We start from the raw sequence: 26,941 nt of genomic DNA, 5'->3' as shown, positions 1-26,941 counted from the left end.
TACGTTTTAGGCAGATCTTGACGTGTACCCATTTAAAGACGGGCGTTTTTTGCCTATCCTTTAAGATATTTTAGGAAAAGGACAGAGTTTTAACATTAAAAAATTTTTTTCTTTACATGTACCTAGGTTCATAAGTTTAACATTCAATGGACTTTTGGGGAGGGGGATGCCTGCTAGAAGGTTAGGGGCAGGTGTGCAGTCTCTCTCTCTTTCCATGAGCCTTGATCACCTGGTTCTTGATCCAAACAAGATTTATGCTTTATCAGATCAAAACCATAAATTTTCCATTTATAGGTCTCTTATGGGGGAAAAATGCCTCCTTAACAAAATAAACGAGGCTGACATAATCAACTATCATTATAGTATTGAAGAGCACCATTTTGGAAAGTGTGAGACAATTGGAGCAAGATTTAAAGAAATATCTCCATCCCTATTCCTATATCTATGTGTTGCCTAATCCTAATCCTGAAATAGTATCCACACCAATCAGTCTAATTCTGGCTCAGCTCAGGCTCAAGCAAAATGCTTTTTTCTAAACATCTGACTCAGAATCAAATCTTTCCTCCATGAGATGCTCACAAAACTGGTATTCCTTCCACTTTTCCAAGTACAGAAGCCCCTCTAACATTTCTTCTTCTGGAAACGAATAGGTTTAAATTTCTCGTGGGTGTGTTTTTATTGATGGGCTTGCCTGTATTCAGCCAGCAGTGTTGATCACTGTCACCACTACTCCCCAACTTCTTCCCAACTTCATTAGAATGAGGAAAAAAATATTGAGAAGGAAGCAAAAGGTAGCAGCTCTCTCCTGTCCTCGACTTCTTGTTCCCATCCCTGGATCAGAAGCCAAGAGAGAAGCAGAACATGACCCTCCTAGGTCCCTTCCAAGGTGACCCCAGCCTGCAGCACTGCCCTTCCTGAAGGCTTCCAACCAATAGGCTTCTGGTCAAAAGGGGCCAGCCCAGGGTTTGGTCAAGAAACAGGCTGGATATTGACGGTTTAAAATTCAAGGGAAGAGGCAAGGAACACAGAGTAGAGAGAAACCAAGCAGAAACTCAGGCAGAAGTGGTGAGTAGGCCCCTAGTTGCATAAGGAACCAGTGGTATGGGTGCTGTTGCCAGGGAGGAGGCCGTGAGGCAGACGGTGAGCGTGGAGCTGATGAAATGGTCAGAAAGCATTGCCACATAGAGAAGCAGAAAGATGGGCCTTCAATGCAGTAACCCAGGGGTTCCTGCAGCAGCCCTCCAGGCCCCACCCATTCTGCCCTGGGAGGCCCTGTGGGTAAAGCCTGCCAGGGACTGACTCCTTGCATTCCAGGTCCCTTTGTTTTATTTATTTTTTAATTAAAAAAATATATTTTATTTATGTATTTTTGGCTGCATCAGGTCTTAGTTGCAGCATGCAGGATCTTCATTGCAGCATGCGGGATCTTTTGTTGCAGAGTGCAGGCTCTTCGTTGAAGCGCACAGGCTTCTCTCTGGTTGTGACATGTGGGCTCCAGAGTGTGCAGGCTCAGTACTTGCGGCATGTGGGCTCTGTAGTTGTGGTGCGCAGGCTCCAGAGCACGTGGGCGCTATAGTTTGCGGCACGTAGGCTCTCTAGTTGAGGCGCGCGGGCTTAGTTGCTCCACAGCATGTGGGATCTTAGTTCCCCGACCAGGGATTGAACCCACGTCCTCTGCATTGGAAGGCAGATTCTTAACCAGTGGAGCACCAAGGAAGTCCCTTTAAAACCCACACAGAAGATCAAATACATGAGCTCTCCAAATTCCCCCCAGGTTATACCACAACTGCCTGTGAAGCATGTGTATTTCTCTAAAACAAACTAGTCTAAATTAGTCTCAAATAAATAAATAAGAACAGGACCAGCAGATGAAGAGCTAGGTTGAATTCATAGGAAAAATAAAGCTAGATAGCATTTTGAGGTAAATGTTAATAACAAATATAAAGAATGATATTTGTCCTCTATGTGCATTTTTTCAGTGGACATAGTGGAACTTTTTAAAAGTCAAGTTTGTTGTAGCTCAAGAAAAATCACTGCTGTAGCCTCCCATATTTTTGGTAAATCAAGCAAGTGTAAAAACAGAAGTTAGAGTTGCTGGGGCTCCATTTGTGCTACTACGGCTGTTGGGCACCCCCCATGGTATCTCTGGGACCCAGCTGCTGGGAGGAAATCCCCCTCAGAATTTCCTCAGGCAGAGTGGGTCTCATCATGTCAGTTCATTTGGTGGAATCCAGCCTTCAGCCCACCATCTCTGCGAGCTACGTATTTGCTTCCATGGTAGGGACTAGGCTTCCGCACACAACAAATCAAAGTGTGGGCTCCCCAGGTTCCCAGGCCATGTCACCTCTGCTTGCTGGTCAAGTCAGTCATGTTCTCCCAAGGTCAAGGGTCCACTCTTCCTTGTGCTTTGTTTTGAAGTGGGTAAGCACTCAGCACTCACTCTTGCGAGCCAGCCACCTTCCCTCCCCAAGCCCAGCGGGTAGGCTGGGAACACTCCAGGAACAGGCTCCAGACCCACCCCCAAGTCTGCCATGTTTATGCCTTGTCACCCCTCCACCTCTTGTCACTGTTTCTGTGGATCGTGCTGCCTGATGTCGTGGGAATCTTGAACTCTCAGGGCTCACGCATCATTTGTCACCCCTCAGACACTATTCAGGTCCCCTCCCCACACCATCTCTTGCTGTTTCCCAGGAAGAAAAATAGCACAGGGAACATTGCCCTGTTACCATTCTTGGCATTGACATTAAAACCATCGCTAGAGCTCTCTGCAGGGCTTGCCAACCGCCTTATGTCAGAGTCACCTGTGTCTTTGCTTTCCATCTCCTCCTTTTCCCCCCTGAAAAGGGTTGGCGGTGGTGGGGACTGCATAGAACTGAACCGAGAGACCCTACGCCAGCTGTTCACCTCACTGCCACTGCCTTCTTCAGCCGCCATCACTGGGTAGGCTGGCACGCCCCCCACCCCCACCCCCTTTGCCCCAGGCTGGCTCAGCATGGGTACCTAGAGGCCAGCTGGGAGGAGCCAGCTCGGAACATGTGCATAAGACTCTAAAAGACCAGGAGCTTTCTGAGGTCTGAAACGTAGCATCCCCATCCTTGCATCCTCAGCACTGGGTCTGGTACATGGTAGGTACTTAACAGATGTTCAGGTGTTGATGGACTTGACCAGATTGGACTGGATTCAGTCTCTGGAATGGTATCTTGCAGTGTTCTGCCAGCTGTGGTAAAGGGACAAAGAAACGAACTGTGACATGCACCAACTCACAAGGAAAATGCGACGCATCCACGAGGCCAAGAGCCGAGGAGCCCTGTGAGGACTACTCCGGCTGCTATGAGTGGAGAACAGGGGGCTGGTCCAAGGTGAGTGTGGTGTGTGCGCTTCCATCCTGCCCTGGGCAGCATTTGCGACTCAAGAGGAAGGAACTCAGCTCTCTCACCGTGGGCCCCAAGTTAACAAGGTGGTCCCAGTCTCACCAGGTGAATTCACTTTCTCTCCCAACTCTGCACCTGCTGGTGACCCCACATGGTGTGCCTTCAGAAGGGCACTGAGTGCCCCCAAAGCAGGAAGGGGTGCAATGGGTGCCAGTCTGGGACCCGTGTGCATCCTGCAGTGGGCTTGGCCACCTGCCATTGAGAGAGACTCAGTGGTAGGAGTCTGTCCTCAGGCAGATGCAGAGGGGGCTATGGGCAAATAGCACTTCATTGTTTCCAGGACCCTTGGTCAAGGGCCTGGAGGATGCAGGAGGAGAAAGGGCCCTTGGGGTGAGGACTGAGGACAGCATCTCCCAGAGCCTTGGGGCAGGAGAGTTAAACAGAATTTAAGTAAACAGCATTTGTTCTCTGCTGTTTAACCCTTGCTTTATTCATTCACCTGATATATTTGACCCATACCTGAGATAGATACCATTGTCACCCCTGAGAACCATCCAGTGGGTCTTCTAGAGCCTTTTCCCAAACACTGTAAAATTTCTGATGTCTGATTTTCTGATGAAAACTTCCAACGAGAGCCTAGAGTGTGTTTCCCTTTGGTCTCAGCAACTGGAAGCTCCCCGTTTGTTTCTCTTGATATCTGTGCTCGAAGGCTGCACACTGGCAGCCTGAGAGCCACTGGCTTTGTGTGGCCTGTGCAATATCTTAAACAGTTTGGAATTTATTGCTAACATTTAAAAATGGGAAAATTTCACCTGAAAATCTGGATTTGGAACTTTCTACAGAAATCTGGCAACATGGCCTATATCCACACGTGGCCTTTGTGACCTGTGGCCTGGCAGGGGCGGGTGCATCTCCGCGGACTGCGGTCCTCCAGCTCCCCCGACTCCTTCAGCCACTTTATGCTTTAATTTACCTGCCTGGCCAGGCAGAATAATGTTGCCTGGATTCCATATGTGCAGGTGTGAATTAAAATAAAGCTGTCATTATAGTTGAGGGGTCTTTGTGGTCACACCCTAAATACAGCCTGTACTAGTAAAGGGTGACTCCCGAGGCCACAGGTGTCCCTGGGCAGGGAGCAGAGGTGAGGGAGAGGGGTCAGCTCAGGCCTGGGCTGCACAGACCCGTGGGGGGTCTGGGGCCCCAGCATTGGTTTCTCTTTGCAGTGACCCCTGTGCGGCCCAGCACCAGTCCTCTCCTTTGAGGGTGCTTATCCCCGTTTTACAGAAGAGGGAGGAGAGGTTCAGAGAGGTTAAGTGACTTGGCCACTCCTCTCTGACAGAGTCCAGCTTCTGAACCCCAATTCAGAGCTCCGTCCACATGGTGGACACAGAGTGAGTGAGGGCTCAGAGTCGCCGTAATGGGCTGGTGCCCTGCAGATGGGCGTTACCTGGGTTTCTCCAGCCTAATCGTTCTGGTTTTGAGGACCAGGTGGACACTTTTATTTTCCTAAGTGCCTTGTACTTCCTGGTCCTGGGAGCAGCAGGACATCCAAGGAAGAATGTGAATAGTGCCTGAGGAGTTTGATGCAGCACTTGGCCCCCTCCTCAGCCGAGGACGTGGGCACACATTCTGGCAAACTACCCCCACCACAGCTCATCGGGCATGGCTTCCAGGAAAATAGAGCCTTTAGCTGGCCTTCCTCTTCCTAGCCAGCCGAAGAGAATAATACCTCCTGGCCTTCAGGACAGTAGGGCTTTGGAAGGCCGCAGTGCCTGCTTTTGCCACAGCCAGCTTGATCAGCTATCCCTGGAAGTAAGAACAAGAAAGATCAAGGGCATGTACAGATTTGGGCTGTTGTCTGGGGTTGGCATCCAATCAGTGTGCGTCCAGCCTTTGGGACGAGCACTGGGCCTGGACTGGTGCCAGCTGCTCCCCCCCCAAGCAGGTCTGGCCAGAGCCAGGGCCCAGGGCAGACTAGTTCTTCCTGGCTGAGAACTGCAGGGACACTGACCTGGAAGTCAGCGTGTGTGTATATATGTGTGTGCACGTGTGCACGCACTGGAAACAAGGGTTGGCGGTGGTGGGGACTGCATAGAACTGAACCGAGAGACCCTACGCCAGCTGTTCACCTCACTGCCACTGCCTTCTTCAGCTGCCATCACTGGGTAGGCTGGCACACCCCCCACCCCCACCCCAGCACAGCAGTAGAAATCTGTCCATTGCTTTTCCCTGTGCCTGCTCTGGAGAATTGGGATGGATACCGGTCCCATGGGGCCCTTATCCTCACTCACTGCGTGACCAGGCCGACAGAAGTGGATTCCAGGGGATGGATCTTCCCCTGACATTTTCACTTGTTCAGACTGGATTTACTTTCTGATCGATGTGTTATTTTTGCTGTGCCCTTGTCACACAATTGGGGTCAGTGCACTTTTAAACCAATCAGCGTGGATGACGCTCCTGTAAGCAGCATCCAAACCTCCCACATGCCAGACTTTGAAGGTAGCAAACAAGTTGCCCAAAAGGAAAGTAGAAAGAAGTCTGAACACTGTCAGATTTCCAGTGTGTCTGGACACTTTGACATCTTCCTTCCAAGCAATCTCCTATCACTTGGCCCTAAGGTGCTGTTGAGAAAGATAAGCCTATCTCCAGGGAGATGATGGACAGGCCAGCCCAAAGACATGCAACACAGGTGCTGTCCTGCACTTCCTGAAGTGAGAAGGACCAAGCATCCCTCGGGAGGGGTCTGGCATCCAGCCTTTCCTGTACAGAACCTTGCTGAGGCAGGGCAGGCTTGGAGGGGATTTGGAGCCCCTTCTCCCTCCCCCAGCCTCGGCAAATGGCCGAACCCTAACCAGGATCCCATCCGAGAGGCCGACTTCACATTCCCAACCCTGCTGAGGGCAGTATTACTGCTCTGCTCTGTTTGGAAACTGCCATGCAGCTGCCTGCCCTCCTGGGATATTAGCTAGTTCCAGATCTGTGCAAATCATTGTTTTCTCCCACTAAATCCTGGGCCCATGTATTCAACCTGGGGGTGGGGTGGGGAGGGAGGTGTCACTGAAACTGGGAGAGGAGGAAATCACATTTCATTCTAGGACAGCGTGTCTTTTTATCAGAAGTTGAGATGTTTCAGTTTCAAGACCAGAGGCATTAATCACCACTGAAGTGATGGGATGTTTCTAATTAGAAGCAAATTATTCTGGAGGGATTATAATAGACAGTGTTTTTAAAGAAAACCATTGGCTCTCTGTGTTAAGAGTATGGCGTTCCCTTTTACAGAAAAGATCAAAAGTGGCCATTGACTTCCTGGTGCCCGTGGAGGTCCCCTGGAAGGGGACTGACCTCACTTGTGAGGCCTCAGTCAAGCCCCAGATGTGCCCCTCATACCTGAGCCCCAGCACTTCCCAGAGGCCTTAGGAGATCAAATGAAGCCATAAGCATGCACGTACCTGTAGCTGCAGAGCCCTAGGAAGAAGCCAGGGAGAGCCTCCCATTCAAACATGGCTGTGTCGGTGCATTCCCAGGACTGCTGTTAGCTGCCTTCTTGTGTTGTGGGCAGAGATGGGGGCTCAAGTTCCATGGCCTCAGAAATGAACAGACTTTGTGTCACTACGGGTGCTTGTTCCAGAAAGCTTTCAGCCCCAGCACCACCTCTGAAGCCTACACTTGCTTTGGTGGGGATTGACCCCTCCCCCCAACCCTGCAAGGCTGGGCAGCCAGCCCGGCTGGGGCTCCCACTTGCTGTGGGCCTGCACCCAAGTCACTGTGATTCAATCAGCATTTCCTGAGCTCCTGTTCTGTGCCAACCTGTGCTGAGCACTGAGGGTACAAGAGTGGACAATGACCCAGCCTAGATACAGACAGGTGGAGCCAGCTGCAGACACCAGGCCACGCTAAGTCCCACTGGGCAGGTACAAATGCAGCCCCTGCCAGGGGCAGCCCCGAACAAGGGTGCTGGTGGAGAGTGATGCTACTTCTATTGGGATCAGTGACAGTGGCCCTGACATTCACCAGTGCTTTAGAATTTATAAAACACTTTCACTCACATTCTCCCATTTGACCCTATCCCCATTTTACAGGTGAAGAAACTGAGGCTCAGAGTGGCAACGTGACTTTTTTCTTGAGGTCACACAACTAGTAAATGGAAGGGCTAGAAGTCTGGTCCCTGCCTTTTGGCTCTTAATCCACCTTTCCTTCAGGTACATAATAATGTCAGAGGCTTAGGTTTCTAATTTGAAATGGGAAGGAGATGAACTGTTATGTGCCTCAAGTCTAACCATCATAGGCATAAGCTTGTTGTAAAGTCAAGTATTTATCTACTCTCTCTCCAGCCCACCAATCAAAACCTTCTCTCCCAAGGGCTTTGTATTAATCATTTACACTGTGGTATAAATCTGTTGTCTCTATAGGAGATCATGCATGTTGTCTCCCCTTCTTTGTGAAATAAAGAGTTGAGTCCTTAATAAAAGAAACTTGAGCATCCAGGAGCAAACATAAGAGACACTGGGGACATCAGGGCCCTTTTCTGGGACTGTGAAACCATACAACACAGGCAGTCAGCACTCTGCATGCAGATAGGGATCAGCAGATCCTCCATTCCGTACTACTCTTGGGAGTGTAAGCCGCAGTGAAAGGAGGGTCATCAAACTTAAGTACTTTTCTGGGTAGGGCAGGAGGGAGAGGGGGCAGATACCCCCTTGGTCTGGAGCATTTTGTGTGGGTGAACAGAGCCTGCCACTGGGTCATGGAGTTAAAGTCCAGGGCCCACACCTGCTCAGATGAGAGAAATGAACTGGTTGTAGAGCAGTGGGGTCCCCAGAAATTGCCAGGAGAGGTGCCTGCATGGGAGTGAACTGAATGCAGTTGACCCTTGTACAACGTAGGTTTAAACTGCATGGGTCCACTTATACGTGGGTATTTTTCAATAGTAAATTCTACAGTGTATGTGGTCCGGGGTTGCATCCTCAGTTGCAGAGGAACTGGGGATACGTAGGACCGACTGTACATTACACTTAGAATAACCCCCGAGTTGTTCAAGGGTCAGCTGCAGTCTAAAGGCCAATGCCTTTGCCCCCTCCATTTCCCTGCTGCCCCTCCATTCACCTAGTGTCCTTCCTCAAATCAGCTGCCTTAGTGTGGAATGAGAGATCAGAGAGCGGGGATGCCTCCCCCACATGCCAGTCTAAGTTTTAACCACTGCCTAGACATGACCATTGAATCAGAGAAGCTGTCATCCCTAAGGAACACTTTGGTTTCAACACACGCTATCAGCGACCTCAGAGGAGGGCACATGGTCAGGACAACACAGCAGAACAGGGTCAGCACGTCCCTGTTCTGCAGTGACCTCATCTAACCTTGAACCAGCATCATCCTCTGTCAGATGAGTTTAGGGGTACCTACCTCCTAGGGCATCCATGTAAAGCACTTAGTGCAGTGCTTGGCATAGATGCTCATTTTTATCATCATTTTCTTCACCATCATCATCCAGTACAGTCACAGGTCTCTTATCTCTGATCAGAATTGCATTTCTTACACAGGCCTGTAAAATATTTGTGTCACAGGAGATGAGTTCTTTGAATGTGGTGTGGACCCCATGAAACAGCACGTGCCCTGACCTGGGCTCGCGTGATGACAGCATGGCTCAGGGCAGGAGACGGTTGTGCAGTATTTGCTGGGCATGTAGGCCATCCTTCTGCAGCGGGGTGGGGGGGGGGTGTCTTTCAAACAGTCTCTGATAAGCTGGGAGAGCTAAGTTATGAAACTGGTAGCAGCTCCTGCCCGAGGGGAGGCAGTGAGACAGCTCCTGTAGCCTTCTCTGTGCTCCTGGCGCCCATCGGAAGCAAGAAGCAAGAGCTCTTGGGATAGCCAGCCCTTGCAAGGCACGGGGAGTCACCTGGGCCTTCTGGTTCCCTGACTATAACGTTCCAACCAGAATCTGTAGGTCAGCAGGCTGCGAATTCAGAGAGTTTGAGGGGAGCCCAAAGCTAAGGCTGAGGATAGGATTCAAGGATTTGAGGATTTCAAAAACAGTTTGAAAGAAAGTATGAGTTGAAGGGGGAAGGTATGTGTGTGTGTGTGTGTGTGTGTGTGTGTGTGTGTGTGTGTGTGTGTGTGTGTGTGTGTCTAAGAAAGCATTTACAGTTTCAAGGCTGGAGCAAAGACGGTGGGGATTTTCATCATTGTTTAAGCCTACTATTTGAGGTTTCAACAGCTTCCGAGATTTGCATTGCTCGTGCCAAGTTTTGCGGGAAATCTGTCAAAAATGCTTTTGAGGAGCTTTTGACATTTTACCAGCCTAGTACCTTTCAGACACGAGCAGAAAATGGAGTTCCCGTAGGGGGTTCCTTGCCCCCCTGACTGTCATGTGGGGCTGTCCCATGCTGCCCCTCAGAGGCAGGCTGGCCCCTCAGAGGATGGCTCTGTGAGAGCGTAGGGTGGGCACACTGTGCAGTGAGGGTTCATCTTTGCATTATTTCACCCTAACCCTATTCCTGCTTACCCCAGAGCCTGTGCAGGGAGCCCCTGCCCGTCCTCCACTCTGTAGGAGCCAACGCTCATGTGTGTATTAAACATTCCTGTCACGTTTTCCTCTTCCCAAGATTTTTACAACTTCCTTTAGCTAATTCTCAAAACATCCCTTTGGAATCTGGTGTCATTTATAGTCGTGATTTTACAGCTGGGAGAAGTGAAGAGGAGGGGGTCCACGCCGTGGTGGAGCATGTCATCAGCGCTGGGCCTCCACATGGTGACAGAGGCCTGGTTCCTCCCTGCTGGAGAGCCGCATGGCTCCAGAGGAGTGCAGGCCTCCGGGCAGCCACCGGGATGGGAGGCCCGGGGGCTACATCATGGGGAAGAGCGTGGACCCTCTGAGCCTCACGCTCCGCCTCTCTGCAGGCGGTGCTGTGCCCTGCAGACACTATTCCTGCAGTCTGTGCACATGTATTCTGCACCTACTGTGTTCTGAGCACCTGGCCCTGCCACAGCGGCTGTTAGTGTGAAGATTAATGAGGACTCATGAGAATGGGTGTGAGCCCAGTGCCTGGCACCGGGAGGCAGGCAAAAGGTGGACCCTGCTGCTGTTACTACTACCATCACCACCATCATCATCATCACCACCACCCATGGGATGGGTGGCAGGTCCCCAGACCTTGTGTGTGATGTGCAGCTGCAGGCACTTGCTGGAGAGGGGGCTGCACTTATTCCAGGTCATCTGGCAAGGAGCTTTCCTGGCGGATTTATTACTGCTCCATTTTGTCTTGGTTTCCTGAGTCTCGGGGAACCACATTAAATGTTAATGTCATGAGTGGCTTGAAAAAACTACCCAACAGTGACAGTGTGCTTCAAAGAAGACCAGATCTGTTTTTTAATACATCTATTTGCTTAGATTTTAAAAGCCTGAAAAATGGCTTCACAGCAACGCTTAGGGGCTAATTCGATGCTATCAGGAGACACTGCCATCTCCTCACTGTTGAATTAAAGTGGAGGCTGAGGGGAGGCCGACGGAGGTGAGATTCATTGTCTGTGCCTGTGCTACCCTTAATGCAGCGAGCTCAGGTTACAGGAGGATGCAGCCCTGCAGCCTCTCTGGAATCACCTGTGTCTTCAGGGCCAAATCAATCTCTAATTGTGCTCCCAGCAAAGGTGGATGTCCACACCTGCCTGGTGACCGGCATGGCAGCCCAGGAAGGGCTAAGCAGGCCAGGTGACTCAGGGCGCCTTCCCGGGCTCCAGGGACCCCCGGCCAGCTCTCTCTGCTCTTGGCCTTGTGCTTATTGTTGTTAATAATTGTAGCAGCGTTTGTCCTTCCCAGACTCCCTGCTAGGCACCTGCTCTAAGCTGTCTCTAATCCTGGAAATCATCCTGCAAAAAAGATTTTATTATCCTCAAGCTACAAATAAAGAAGCTGGGGCTCGTATAGGTTAAGTAATTTGCCCGTGGTCACACAGCTAGTAAAGGGGGATGCAGCATACTGACAGGCCTGTCCTGTCGCCACTGCACTGTCCTGCTGAAACTCCGGCCAAGGAGTGGGTAGTTATGCATGGACTTTAGGCCAGGGGCAGGCTAGGCACCAACTCGGCTCAAATGAAAATGCAGCAGGCCTGGAAGGTGGCACCTGCACCAAAGGGTCATTGGTGGAATTTTCCACTTTTATTTTTAATTACATAGGTAATTCTATCTTGCTTGGGAAGACACAGAAGAGAAAATCTAGTCCTACAAAACCAGATGACAGCACAGTAAATTTTTTTAATGGTTTGTCTTCCAAACTTTTATATAGGTACACACACACACACACACACACGCACACAGGTATTAGAAAAAATGGGGTGGTTTCTCTACGTGCTACTCTGTAACCTGTCTCCTCACCTGATGCTCTGAAGCAGCCTCTGTGGGGCTGGCTAAGCAAATACCCGATATTCTCAAAGGTTCTTCCAAGTGAGCACAAGCCATTCACAGCCCAGAGCTGTGTGAATGGCAGCCCCCAGGACTGCAGCTAAAATTCTGTAAAACCTAATCCCAGGGGCAGAGTTTGCAGGGTCTCACATGGCCCCGACAGCAGCTGAGGGTCAGCCCCAGCCTCTCACCAGGCCCAGCCCTGCCTCTCAGAGGTGTTGGAAAGCCATGAGGACAGACGCTTGAGTCTCTGCAGAACTTTGGAGACACCCTCCATGATCTCATGCGGCAGGTTTGTTTACAGACTGAAAAATTAAAAACCAGTGACTCAGGCTAGGAAAGATGATGAAGAAATGGTGGAGCTGGGCAGTGACCTGGTTTTTTTGATTCGTGGCCTCCCATAGAAGCTCCATCCAGTTCAACCTCTAATTCATACAGGAGGATGGAATTCAGTCCTTGGGATGGGGCAGCTGGGGTCCTGTCGCTCCTCTGCCACTCACTAATCTGTGACCTTGGGCAGGACACTGACCCCCATCAAGCTCAGTGGCCAATGTCAGCCCCTTGGGATGGTTGTGGAATGTTCCACACTGTCATGGAATCCTACAGGTGAGCTTACAGACAGAACAAGCATGCCGCCCACATAGTCTGGAGGTGTCATGAATGCTCTCCCCCCACCCAACCACAGAACATGTTAAACAAGACTAAGAACTTTCAGAGGGGAGACTAGTCTTTGATGTCACCCCAAACTCTTGAGTTTTACAATGGTCATTGATCCTTTCCAGCCAGAGACCTTGTCAATTTTGCATTTGGTTTTAGTAGATCTATAGGATTGAGCCCTTGCTCTGATTTCACATAAATAATAACAACACCTGCAAAAGACATTGAAACCCTACCTGGTGTTCCTGGGCAGGAAGTGACCCAGCCAGGCTAATTGCCCCGCCGGCAGAGTCTGCAGACCTCATGGTCAGGGGGGCCCATGGGAGCGAGAACATAATCCCAGATCCTTCTCTGTTAGCCTGTGCAGAGTTTCCTGGGGACCCAGAAACCCCACCACTACCTGCCCCACCCTGGATGCACCCTTTCTCCAGGAAGGACTATGAGGACACCCCGCTCTTCTTCCTGGTGTGTCTCCCACAGCAGGTGGCGCCAGTGAGCCAAGTCAAGATGGGAAGACAAGGGCTGGTGCTGTCTGTAGAGCAGGACACATGGCCCCTTCTTCCCCAAGTGCCCAGTAGTCACAGAAATAAGGCCCCACGTACATGCTTTCCCAGGGAGCAGGGCTTTTTAAAAATTTTATGACCAATTTAGATATAAAAGTCTTTAATGGTGTAGGTGGACTAGTCAAATGCCTACTTAAAATATGTAACTTATTCATGTAGTTGTATTTCATATTTAAAGTTTATATATTATGTTTTAATTTAAAAATATTACTATTTTCTGTCTTTATCATATTATGAAGTTGAACCTGATAAAATTCCTGTTTCTGTGGGGTTGAAAACGGTTGAATATAAGCAGTTTTGTAAAGTGCCTCCTAATATTTGCAGCATCTGTCTTCGTCATCACTCACTCCTGTTTGCCAGAGTGTACAGGGCACTGCCATCCCAGTTCACTGAGATGCCGCCTTTTCTGAATGTACTGTTCTCATTGGATATTGCCTTGCAAGCTATGGCATGATGTTGCTCTGTGTTGGTGTGACTTTGCATAGGCAAGACTTTGCTTTACTTTTATAGGATTTTGCACTGTATTAGGACCCTTGGCCATTTCCTTTACTTACCCTGCTAGTGTGGACCCCCAGTCTCTGGGTATAGCCACTTACCAGATTACTTGTCTTTCTTTTTTTTCTTTTTTGAATTTTCTTTTATTCATTTATTTTTTATACAGCAGGCTCTTATTAGTTATCTGTTTTATACATATTCGTGTATATATGTCAATCCCAATCTCCCAATTTATCCCACCATCACCATCCCCGCCAGCGCCCCACTTTCCCCCCTTGGTGTCCATACGTTTGTTCTCTACATCTGGGTCTCTATTTCTGCCTTGCAAACCAGTTCATCTGTACCATTTTTCTAGATTCCACATATATGCGTTAATATACAATATTTGTTTTTCTCTTTCTGACATGCTTCACTCTGTATGACAGTCTCTAGGTTCATCCATGTCTCTACAAATGACCCAATTTCGTTACTTTTTATGGCTGAGTAATATTCCATTGCATATATGTACCACATCTTCTTTAACCATTCATCTGTTGATGGGCATTTAGGTTGCTTCCATGACCTGGCTATTGTAAATACTGCTGCAATGAACAGTGGGGTGCATGTGTCATTTTGAATTATGGTTTTCTCTGGGTTTATGCCCAGTAGTGGGATTGCTGGGTCATATGGTAATTCTATTTTTAGTTTTTTGAGGAACCTCCATACTGTTCTCCATAGTGGCTATATCAATTTGCATTCCCACCAACAGTGCAAGAGGGTTCCCTTTTCTCCACTCCCTCTCCAGCATTTGTAGCTTTTCTGATGATGCCCATTCTAACTGGTGTGAGGTGATACCTCATTGTAGTTTTGATTTGCATTTCTCTAATAATTAGTGATGTTGTGCAGCTTTTCATGTGCCTCTTGGCCATCTGTATGTCTTATTTGGAGAAATGTCTATTTAGGTCTTCTACCCATTTTTTGATTGGGTTATTTGTTTTTTGTAAACTTGAGCTGCATATATATTTTGGAGATTAATCCTTTGTCTGTTGATTCGTTTGCAAATATTTTCTCCCATTCTGAGGGTCGTCTTTTCATCTTGTCTATAGTTTCCTTTGCTGTGCAAAAGCTTTTAAGTTTCTTTAGGTCCCATTTGTTTATTTTTGTTTTTATTTCCATTATTCTAGGAGGTGGGTCAAAAAAGATCTTGCTGGGATTTATGTCAAAGAGTTTTATAGTGTCTGGTCTTACATTTAGGTCTTTAATCCATTTGGAGTTTATTTTTGTGGATGCTGTTAGGGAGTGTTCTAATTTCATCCTTTTACATGTAGCTATCCAGTTTTCCCAGCACCACTTATTGAAGACACTGTCTTTTCTCCATTGCATATCCTTGCTTCCTTTGTCATAGATTAGTTGACCATAGGTGTATGGGTTTGTTTCTGGGCTTTCTATCCTGTTCCACTGATCTATATTTCTGTTTTTGTGCCAGTACCATATTGTCTTGATTACTGTAGCTTTGTAGTATCGTCTGAAGTCAGGGAGTCTGATTCCTCCAGCTCCGTTTTTTTCCCTCAAGATTGCTTTGGCTATTTGGGGTCTTCTATGTCTCCATACAAATTTTAAGATATTTTGTTCTAGTTCTGTAAAAAATGCCATGGGTAATTTGATAGGGATTGCATTGAATCTGTAGATTGCTTTGGGTCATATAGTCATTTTCACAATATTGATTCTTCCAATCCAAGAACATGGTATATCTCTCCATCTGTTTGTGTCATCTTTGATTTCTTTCATCAGTGTCTTATAATTTTCTGAGTACAGATCTTTTACTTCCTTAGGTAGGTTTATTCCTAGGTATTTTATTCTTTTCATTGCAATGGTAGGTGGGATTGTTTCCTTAATTTCTTGTTCTGATCTTTCATTGTTAGTGTATAGGAATGCAAGAGATTTCTGTGCATTAACTTTGTATCCTGCAACTTTACCAAATTCATTGATGAGCTCTAGTAGTTTTCTGGTGGCATCTTTAGGATTATCTATGTATATTACTATGTCATCTGCAAACAGTGACATTTTTACTTCTTCTTTTCCAGTTAGGATTCTTTTTATTTCTTTTTCCTCTCTGATTGCCGTGGCTAGGACTTCCAAAACTATATTGAATAATAGTGGCGACAGTGGACATCCTTGTCTTGTTCCTGATTTTAGAGGAAATGCTTTCAGTTTTTCACCATTGAGGATGATGTTTGCTGTGGGTTTGTCGTATATGGCCTTTATTATGTTGAGGTAGGTTCCCTCTATGCCCACTTTCTGGACAGTTTTTATCATAAACAGGTGTTGAATTTTGTCAAAAGCTTTTTCTGCACCTACTGTGATGATCATATGGCTTTTATTCTTCAATTTGTTGCTATGGTGTACCACATTGATTGATTTGAGTATATTGAAGAATCCTTGCATCCCTGGGATAAATCCCACTTGATCAGTGTATGATCCTTTTAATGTATTGTTGGATTCTGTTTTCTAGTATTTTGTTGAGGATTTTTGCATCTATATTCATCAATGATATTGGTCTGTAATATTCTTTTTTTGTAGTATTTTTGTCTGGTTTTGGTATCAGGGTGATGGTGGCCTCATAGAATGTTTGGGAGTGTTCCTTCCTCTGCAATTTTTTGGAAGAGTTTGAGAAGGATGGGTGTTAGCTCTTCTCTAAATGTTTGATAGAATTCACCTATGAATCCATCTGGTCCAGGGCTTTTGTTTGTTGGAAGATTTTTAATCACAGTCTCAATTTCGTTACTTCTGATTGGTCTGTTCATATTTTCTGTTTCTTCCTCTTTCAGTCTTGGAAGGTTATACCTTTCTAAGAATTTGTCCATTTCTTCCTGGCTGTCCATTTTATTGGCATACAGTTGCGTGTAGTAGTCTCTCAGGATGCTTTGTATTTCTGCAGTGTCTGTTGTAACTTCTCCTTTTTCATTTCTAATTTTATTGATTTGAGTCCTCTCCCTCTTTTTCTTGATGAGTCTGGCTAAAGGTTTATCCATTTTCTTTATCTTCTCAAAGAACCAGCTTTTAGTTTTATTGATCTTTGCTATTGTTTTCTTTGTTTCTATTTCATTTATTTCTGCTCTGATGTTTATGATTGCTTTTCTTCTACCAACTTTGGATTTTGTTTGTTCTTCTTTCTCTAGTTCCTTTAGGTGTAAAGTTAGATTGCTTGTTTGAGATTTTTCTTGTTTCTTTAGGTAAGATTTTATTGCTATAAACTTCCCTCTAGAACTGCTTTTGTTGCATCCCATAGGTTTTGAATCATTGTCTTTTCATTGTCATTTGTCTCTATGTATTTTTTTATTTCCTCTTTGATTTCTTCAGTGATCTCTTGGTTACTTAGTAACGTATTGTTTAGCCTCCATGTGTTTGTGTTTTTTACATTTTTTTCTCTGTAACTGATTTCTAATCTCATAGCATTGTGGTCAGAAAAGATGCTTGATATGATTTCAATTTTCTTAAATTTACCGAGGCTTGATTTGTGACCAAAGATGTGATCTATCCTGGAGAGTATTCTGTGTGCACTTGAGAAGAAAGTGCAATCTGCTGTTTTTGGATGGAATGTCTTATAAATATCGATTAAATCTGTCTGGTCTATTGTGTCATTTAAACCTTTTTTTCCTTATTAATTTTCTGTGTGGATTATTTGTCCATTGGTGTAAGTGAGGTGTTAAAGTCCCCCACTATTATTGTGTTACTGTCAATTTCCTCTTTTATAGCTCTTAGCAGTTGCCTTATGTATTGAGGTGCTCCTATGTTGGGTGCATATATATGTATAATTGTTATATCTTTTTCTTGGATTGATCCTTTGGTCATTATGTAGTGTCCTTCTTTGTCTCTTGTAATAGTCTTTATCTTAAAGTCTATTTTGTTTGATATGAGTATTGCTACTCCAGCTTTCTTTTGATTTCCATTTGCATGGAATATCTTTTTCCATCCCCTCACTTTCAGTCTGTATGTGTTCCTAGGTCTGAAATGGGTCTCTTGTAGACAGCATATATATGGGTCTTGTTTTTGTATCCATTCAGCAAGCCTGTGTCTTTTGTTTAGAGCATTTAATCCATTCACGTTTAAGGTAATTATTGGTATGTATGTTCCTATTACCATTTTCTTCATTGTTTTAGGTTTGTTTTTGTAGGTCCTTTTCTTGTGTTTCCCACTTAGAGAATTTCCTTTAGCATTTGTTGTAGAGCTGGTTTGGTGGTGCTGAATTCTCTTAGCTTTTGCTTGTCTGTAAAGCTTTTGATTTCTTCATCGAATCTGAATGAGATCCTTGCCAGGTAGAGTAATCTTACTTGTAGGTTCTTCCCTTTCATCACTTTAAATATATTGTGCCACTCCCTTCTGGCTTGTAGAGTTTCTTCTGAGAAATCTGCTGTTAACCTTATGGGAGTTCCCTTGCATGTTATTTGTCATTTTTTCCTTGCTGGTTTTAATAATTTTTCTTTGTCTTTAATTTTTGTCAGTTTGATTACTATGTGTCTCAGCATGTTTCTCCTTGGGTCTATCCTGCCTGGGACTCTCTGTGCTTCCTGGACTTGGGTGGCTTTTTTCTTTCCCGTGTTAGGGAAGTTTTCAACTATAACCTCTTCAAATATTTTCTCGGGTCCTTTCTCTCTCTCTTCTCCTTCTGTGACCCCTATAATGCAAATGTTGGTGCATTTAATGTTGTCCCAGAGGTCTCTTAGGCTGTCTTCATTTATTTTCATTATTTTTTCTTTATACTGTTCCATGGCAGTGATTTCCACCATTCTGTCATCCAGTCACTTATCCATTCATCTGCCTCAGTTATTCTGCTATTGATTCCTTCCAGTGTATTTTTCATTTCAGTTATTGTATTGTTCATCTCTGTTTGTTTGTTCTTTATTTCTTCTAGGTCTTTGTTAAACATTTCTTGCATCTTCTCGATCTTTGCCTCCACTCTTTTTCCGAGGTCCTGGATCATCTTCACTATCATTATTCTGAATTCTTTTTCTGGAAGGTTGCCTATCTCCACTTCATTTAGTTGTTTTTCTGGGGTTTTATCTTGTTCCTTCATCTGGTACATAGTACTCTGCCTTTTCATTTTCTGTGAATGTGGTTTTCATTCCACAGGCTATCTTGTTTCTGCTGTCTGCCCTCTGGTGGATGAGGCTATCTGAGAGGCTTGTGCAAGTTTCCTGATAGGAGGGACTGGTGGTGGGTAGAGCTGGGTGTTGCTCTGGTAGGCAGAGTTCAGTAAAACTTTAATCCACTTGTCTGCTGATGGTTGGGGCTGAGTTCCCTCCCTGTTGGTTGTTTGGCCTGAGGTGACCCAGCACTGGAGCCTACAGGCTCTTTGGTGGGGCTAATGGTGGACTCCAGGGTGTACTTCCCAGAACTTCTGCTGCCAGTGTCCTTGTCCTCACAGTGAACCACAGCTGCCCCACCACCTCTGCTGGACACCTTCCAACACTAGCAGGTAGGTCTGTTTCAGTCTCCTGTGGGGCCACTGCTCCTTCCCCCTGGGTCCTGGTATGCACGCTACTTTGTGTGTGCCCTCCAAGAGTGAGGTCTCTTTTTCCCCCATTCCTGTCAAAGTCCTGCAGTCAAATCCCACGAGCCTTCAAAGTCTGATTCTCTGGGAATTCCTCCTCCCATTACCAGACCCCCAGGTTGGGAAGCCTGACATGGGGTCAGAACCTTCACTCCAGTGGATGGACTTCTGTGGTATAATTGTTCTCCAGTTTGTGAGTCACCCACCCAGCGGTTATGGGATTTGATTTTATTGTGATTGCACCCCTCCCACCGTCTCACTGTGGCTTCTCCTTTGTCTTTGGATGTGGGGTATCTTTTTGATGAGTTCCAGTGTCTTCCTGTTGATGATTGTTCAGCAATTAGTTGTGAATCCGGTGCTCTCACAAGAGGGAGTGAGTGCATGTCCTTCTACTCTGCCATGTTGAACCAATTCCTACCAGATTACTTTTCAAGAGATCTTTAAAAATTTCTTACACCATCCTCCCTCATTTATGATTATGGTGTCCTACTTCCAGGAGAAGAGAGTTAAATTTCTTTGTGTCCCTTTTTCTTTTAACCCCCAGGTGGTCTTGCTACAAATAATTGAGGGTATCCCTTACCTCGCCCCTGAACTATGAGAGATTTTATTTTTACTTAATTATAAGGCAACTTATTCTTTTCCTAGAATAATTTTGAGTGAAAGGCTTCATCTCTTGTATTTGAGCACACCTATCGCCTGTATATAAACTCAGCAGTTGGGACTGCAGACGGATGTCTGTTCTTGCTTAATTACACATTTGTATACAAATACTTGACTACTTCATCATAAGAAAAGAGAGCTCCTCACACCCTACACAGGACACAGGGAAGAAGTTCAGGGTAAGTCAGAGTTTCTCAGCTCTGGCTGCTTGTTGCAGTCACCTGGAGAGCTTTGAAAAATACTGATGCCCAGTGCATCCTCCAGGGATACTGATTGATTGGTCTGGGACATCAAGACCTTTCAACGCTCTCCAGGTAATCCCATGCAGCAGATCCCAACCTGAAGCCACTCCCTCCGAGACGCCCTCCAGGTGGAAATCACGTTGCTATGACACTTGTCCCATGTTCCAGGTCTCCAGTTGGTGGGAACCTACTCATGTGACATCACTCTTCCACTGCAGCACCCCTCAAATTTCCAAATGCTCCAGTACCAACTCCTGAGGTCTGGGGTGGAACCCAGCAATGTGCGTTTATCATACACAAAGGATTCTCAAGGCTGTGAGCAGCCCTTGATGGATTTATCCAGAAGATGGATATGAAGCCAGGCACACAGCCTTGCCTGTCCTGGAGAACCCATTCTGGTTTGAACACGCCAGGACTCTCAAGGGGGGTGGGGGCGTTGGCAGCGGAGGCGATGGGGCACTTGTGGTTTTCCTACCTCTTTTGTGATTTGAAAAGACTGGGCCCCATCAGAGCACCATGCCCTCTGAACTCTTTATCCTTCTAAAGTGAAAAAAAATATGATCCTGCTTGTTAGACTAGAAAGCAGAGGAATTCACCTGAGACGCAAAAGCCCCTTTGGGAGCGCAGTTGATGGCCACTTCTCATGGATGAAGGGATCCACGCTGAGCCTGTGCAGGGTAACCCCTCACAGACCCCCAGGGAAGGCCCTTCCTCCAACACAGGCCATGGTCAGACCCAAGGGGAGGAGAGAGGGAGGCACATGATCCAGATGGCACCTGGCATCCTCACCACATGTGGCATTCAGAGGAAAGGTCCTGCTCCCCTCTCTCTACCCTGAGGTGCCAGTGTTAACTCCAGCTGGGCTACTACACCTGTGGTCTTTGCTTTATTAAAGTTTTGCAGAGTGCTCTCAGAACCCCGTAAATCATGGGTTGTGAGCATGTGTGCTGGGGGACCCCAGGTGGAGAGAGTACACATGTGGACCAGGCTCTCTGGCTGGGAGGAGACCAACTTAATGGAGAGACGGTTCCAACGGCTCCCTGGAAAACAAGCAAGGGCCAAGGGGCTAGCAAGCAGGATGGGGGAGTGGTGCTGGATACCTGGCAGGTTCCCTGTCAAACACTTTAAAGGAGCCCGAAGAGGAATGGCAAGAAGAGCAGGAGACAGAACACATAGTAAAGTCTTAAAAGGCCACTCACTGGGAATGCAGGATGGTCTGCTGAACTAAATACATTGGTTTGGTTTTAGCACACCCACATCTGCAAATGCTGGAAATGCCAACTAGGGATTGGGTGTCTAAATTAAAACTGTTAGCCCCAATATTAGTCCACAAGTCCGTTATGCAAGAAAGGTTGCACTTCTTCATTTTCTGTAACTTTACTTAATTCTGACCCCCAACCCTCCAGGCTTGTGGAAATTCAGCCCCATCATTATTGGGCTCCTCTCCACACCCAGGGCTGGACAAAGGCCCAGGAGCCTCATGTGGCACACAGTGCCAGGGAGATCCCTGTGGCCATCAGGTTCAGTCCCTCCTGGGTGCCAGCAAGCCACCCTGCTCACTGGAGAATTTCAAAACCCAGATGGTTCTCTGCTTGGAACAGGCATGAGAGGGTGGGAGGTGAAATGCAACCAGCATAAACTAATATTTCAACAATTGTGTCTTAGCTCAGGCTGCTGTAACAAAATACCACAGGCTGGGTGGCTTAAACAACAAGACATTTATTTCTCACAGTTCTGGAGGCTGAGAAGTTTGAGGTCAAGGTGCTGGTGTATTTGGTTCTTGATGAGGGACAACTTCCTGGCTTGCAGATGGCTGACTTGTCATGTGTCCTCATGTGGTGGAGGGAGAGAACTCTGATCTCTCTTCTTCTTATAAGGACACCAATCTCATCATGGGGGCCCCACCCTCATGACCTCATTTAAACCCAATTACCTCCCAAAGGACCTACCTTCAAATGCCATCCCACTGGGGGTTAGAGCTTCAACACGTAAATGTTGGGGAGACACAAACATGCAGTCCCTAACATCTTGAAACAGTTTTCCATCAGGCAGCTGGTATGCAGCCAAGCCCTCTTGTCTTGCAATTATTTCTAGCACGTAGGAATGACATGCAGGGGCCTGACCCAAGGGTGCTATGATGTGAGACCATTGTCAAAGCCCCTCAGCCTGGGATGGGCCCCTAGCTCAGCTGTCCCCAGCTTAGCTCTCCCTGTCTCTGGCAGTGCTCGTCGACCTGTGGAAAGGGCCTGCAGTCCCGTGTGGTGCAGTGCATGCACAAGGTCACTGGGCGCCATGGCAATGAGTGCCCTACCCTCTCCAAGCCAGCAGCCTACAAACAGTGCCACCAAGAAGTCTGCAATGACAAGATCAATGTGAACACCATCACTTCCCCTCGCCTCGGTGAGTGCCTCTGCTGGCCCCCAGCTCCTGGGGCTGCTGCATCGCCTGGCCAGCAAGTCCCCACTGGCAGTGGGAGTTCTATAAGCCAAAAAGCCCCCTCCTTGGGGCTTATTTGAGTTCTGGAGAGGCTAACGTGTCAGTTTTGTAGAGGATCTGAGGTTTCAGAGATGGAATTTCATCCTTGTCATGAAAAAGATGTTTGTTTACTGTGGTCTCAAACACTTGAGCCCCTCTGCCAACAAATGAGGAACACAGGAGAATGTTCCTCAAGTGTTTTGGGATTCCTGTGCATGAAGGAGGCAAAGGGAGGTGCATCCTTCAGGAAATGAAGGATCTGGGGGTGTCATTCATGAAATCTTGGTGATGTGTGCATGGAATGTTCCTCAAGCTAATGCTTGAGAAGAAAACAGAGGTGTTGACAGGTTGGAGTCTTTAATTCAGCAGGGAGCTTTTGTGTGAGCAGCTTGGACCCGAGTGTTCCAAACCCAGCCCTTTACCAGGCCACATCCCCAGCCAGTGGTGGCACAAAAAGAAGAATATCTAGCACTGATCTGATGATTCTATTGAAAAGAGTTTCTGCTTTTCCAATTAGAAACTCCTAGGGAACTTTTTCCCCACCCAGTGCCCCTTTCCCTAATGCTAGAATGCCACCAACATGAAGGGGATTTCCAAGCAGCTTCACTGGGGGGGGGTCTTTGAGCTTGCAGAGGTGTACACCAGGCTTTTGCATGCCCTCAGGCTGGACCATCTCTCTGCACTACCAAGAGCCTGAAGGAGATTCAGACCACCTGCCTGTGCTGTGACCTTGTGCTTTTGTGGGCCCTTTGATATCTACTGCCCTGTGCCATTCTGTTTTATCAATGCCAACAGATAACGTTCTCCGCCACAAAATAACAGTATACACCACTTAGCTCAGAAGTGGGGGGGGGGGGCAGTGCCCTCGCCTTGAGGAGGCAGCCAGACCACTGAACTCTGCCAAGTGGTCAGGTTGGATCCAGAGTGTGTCCCTTGTATAAGAAAGCCACATCCACAGTGGCCCTGGCAGGGGCATGGTTTCCCCGGTCTGTGCAAGGCTCCAGTGTACACATGGGTAAGGGCAACCCCGACTATGTCAGACTACAGGCCATCTGTGTGCACATGATGACGTCCCCAGGCCACCCATAACCTCTGGGCTTTCTCTCTCCACTGTCCCCTTAGCTGCTCTGACCTACAAATGCACACGGGACCAGTGGACAGTGTATTGCAGGGTCATCCGAGAAAAGAACCTCTGCCAGGACATGCGGTGGTACCAGCGCTGCTGCCAGACATGCAGGGACTTCTATGCGAACAAGATGCGCCAGCCACTGCCGCCACCAAGTTCATGACAGGCGGCCAGTGGTCCCACGATGCTCTGACATGAGGTCTGAGTCCTGACGACATGGCTAGTTGAAAGCCCACCCACCTGAGAGCACACCAGTCCTGCGGCTGGGACCCCCAAAGCACACCACGGCTCACCCAGGAGGCTGTCCCAAGAACCCAATTGCTTAGAACCTGAGAGTGGACTTGACGTTTGCTTAGTGCTTTTATACTTAATATATTGTTAACAGCCACTGGATGGCTTTCTACGGTAAGGAAAAAATAGGCATGAGTCACAAAATAGCTGTAATTTCTAAGGTTCCACGTACCTCAAAGGGAACACCTCTGACAGAAATCGTCAAGAGAAACGTCACAGGCGCCCCTGTCTTGGCTTTCCTCTGACGTTTGAATTCCCAGTGCTTGGTGTATCGGGGGAGGGGGAGGATATCCAAAAAACGGAGACGTTTTACTTTAAAGCAGGCTTTATTCTGAAAGCCCGTGACACCCTGGATGGATGGAGGCTTCTCTGGAGAGGCCGGGCTGCTGGAGCCCCCTTGACACCACAAGGACCAGCACGTGGCCCCTCCACCCTGTCAAGGAAAGTGCTCTCTAGATCGCGGCTTTTCCTTGGAGGTCTTGTCCCTGAGAGTCTGAGTCTGTGTGAATTAAAAAGGACGCTAGGGCTGTGTAGTTCTGCATACCACCTATGTGGGGGAGAATATTCCAGAAGGGCTTGGGTTTGGGGACGTATCTAGTTTTCAGATCTCTGTTGTCCCCCACACAGGGAAACAGAAGAGCCTCTCTTCAAGGTGCTGTGAGAGGAGGCACGTGCTAATTTTGGCCTTGGGATTGCTTCCTGGCATAGAGGTGAGCTCAGGGCAGCTTTGGGAGGGGTGGAGGGGCTCCCCCTCTGCTTCTGGGGACCTCTGTTCTAGCCAGTACTTCATAAAGCTTTGCACCTTAGAGATGGCTTCCCATTAACCTTGGCCATCTATCTGAAGTTGATTCTTCTTAGAACCTCTGAAGACTCAGGCTCAGGCCTGGCGCTTCACCCTGGCACGGGGCAGGTTTCCTCCAGGACTGCTCAGCCTAGTGCCAGGATGGGTGGAGGAGTGGCCCGTGGCCAGGATGGCCGCATACCCACCCAGCCTTCCCGTGGCCCAGACCTTGCAACGTTCGTCATTGTCATGCTGTCGTTGTTGACCCGTCTTAGTGGGTCAAGAATGACACTCAGAAAATCCGGAAGAAGGTATTTGCCTCCTACAGACACCTCACCCCTCAAAACAGAACTGTGCCCTCTCTGGAGCCCAGGGAGATGAAAAGAGTGTCCTCTGTGAAAGCACAGAAGATGGTAGGACCCTGCCCGCCCGGGAGCTGGGAGGAGGGGACCCGACATGCTGGGAGGTCTGGTCTGCTGACCAACTCGGTGGGCCTTTGATGGGTGCTTATATTCAAGGACTTTATCATGAGAAACCCACCCTCTCCTCCCTTATTTCAGAGGGGATCTTACTTAGGCTAATCTCCATGGGATCATCTCCAAGTGCTTCTTGATTTACTGGTGCTGTGTTTATGTATCTGTGTTTGAGTTTTTGATGTCACAACTTTAGAGTCAGCTTAAATCAGAAAGAAAAAGAAACACTCTGCCACCCAAGCCCGTCGTATGGGCTGTGTTTTGGTTTGTGATTTTTTACTGCCCCAGAGGCAGAGAAGTGGTAGGGATGGCAGGGAATCTATTCAGTTCCACTTGAATCTGTGAGAAGTGTTGAGAAAACTCCTTAGATGTTCTGTGGAAAGACCCCAGAGGGTACCAGGCTGGGGCAGCCCACCTGCAAGGTAACCTCCAGCGGCTGCCCAGGGCCTGTGCAGAACGCTGTCCTCCCTGCTCTGGCTTGGCCGCGAGCAGACTCCCCAGGCCCCTCAAAGTCTTGGGGAGCTAGGGCTCAGTTTTCCCCCAGCCCCAAATGGGCTGTACTTTACCACAGATGAACAGAAAGCTCTCAGCCTCGGGGGCTGAGGAGCAGAGTCGGGGCAGCAAGCTAAGGAAGCCGGGGCAGCCTTGCTTACTGTCTGCATGGGAACCATGGGCCCACCTGAGCTGGGCAAGCATATGCACATGCCCAGAGGCAAGCCCTTTGCCTGGTGCCTCTGAATCTCCCCCCTGGCCACCTTGACGGTATCAACTGGACGCCCCTGGCAAGGGCCCCACACCCTCAGAATGCAAATGACTGATTCAATTATTGTTAAACATCCCTTTGGTTCCCCAAAGTTTGGGTCTTTCTGAGCTCTTTTAGCTCATGCTGGCACTGTCACTCTGAAATTCACCAGCCCGCCTTCTGTTCCCTTCACAAGCAATGATCAATTTCAGTGAAGCCATCATAGCACTCTTGTTCCACTTTGTACAGAAGACAATGAAACCCTGTCATTACAACAGTGATGTTTCTTTATGGTTAACAATACCCTGTACTGTCACTCAAGTACTGTACCTTTTTGGTTGCACAAATGTGTTACTAACTACAGAGTCTCACAATCTTATGGTGCTATTTTCATTGGTGCAAATGAAACCCTCTCAGTTGACCATGGCTTGATATTATCAGAACACAGGGAAAGATCCTCAATGGCAGTAATATCATTGCTTTGTTCTCTTTTCTTCATTTCAGAGTCAAATGTATATATTTTCCATTAGCTAACTTACATTACGTACTGTACCCATGGTATTTTTGTTTTACTTTTTGGTGCTGGTTTGAAAGAAAAGAAAAAAAAAGAACAGAAGACAAACATTGGACACCACTGTAAATGAAAAATTAAGCATTTCATTGGAAGTGAGTTGAATATGTTTAATAAAATGTTCTTCCATAACAATTTTAAGCTGTCTGTGAAGTAAAAGATAAAAACCAGTCCTCGAGGGCTGACAGAGGGAGGCTGCGTCCTTTCCTTCTGCAGTGGTCACACCACTTGCCTAGGACTTGGCTGCAAGAACTGCAGCCTGCCAACCACAGCTGTGGACAGTGTCAAAGGTCACTGGTAAATGCAGTGCTGGCGGGTGGCTGCATCTCCCCAAGTGAGTGCTAACAAATCATTCAGTCCTGGGTCTCATCCCTGTGTGGTTGCAAAACCCTGGGTGGGGACATGAAAGTGTGACAGCTGTACAGTGAGTCTGTGAGTCTGATACAGAGCAGCTACCTCACTGGTGGAGCTGCCCAGGCTCCATGGGGGTGCAGTGACCCCTCTGCAGGGGGCCTCTATCATGCCAGAATGGGTACCTGCTCTCTACAACCTTGCCTCTTCAAGCTTTAGACC

At 47.5% G+C, this 26,941-nt stretch overlaps 1 protein-coding gene across 3 annotated transcripts in view; it reads left to right on the top strand.

Annotated features, from left to right (window-relative positions):
• Positions 1-26,503, top strand: part of ADAMTS17 (ADAM metallopeptidase with thrombospondin type 1 motif 17) — a 351,891-nt gene extending 325,388 nt beyond the window's left edge. For all 3 annotated transcript variants that reach the window (XM_027083226.1, XM_027083228.1, XM_027083227.1), the window contains 3 exons: positions 3,207-3,359; positions 22,132-22,309; positions 23,507-26,503. In XM_027083226.1, coding sequence (XP_026939027.1) covers positions 3,207-3,359; positions 22,132-22,309; positions 23,507-23,673 — 498 coding nt within the window. In that variant the 3' untranslated portion in view covers positions 23,674-26,503. The remainder of the gene's footprint in view (positions 1-3,206; positions 3,360-22,131; positions 22,310-23,506) is intronic.
• The last annotated feature ends 438 nt before the right edge of the window (positions 26,504-26,941 follow it).

Source organism: Aethalodelphis obliquidens, unplaced genomic scaffold (genome assembly GCF_003676395.1).
Source record: "Aethalodelphis obliquidens isolate GAN/ISIS:26980383/991018 unplaced genomic scaffold, ASM367639v1 scaffold49, whole genome shotgun sequence".
NCBI lineage: Eukaryota > Metazoa > Chordata > Mammalia > Artiodactyla > Delphinidae > Aethalodelphis > Aethalodelphis obliquidens.
This window is presented reverse-complemented; position numbering and strand designations above follow the sequence as displayed.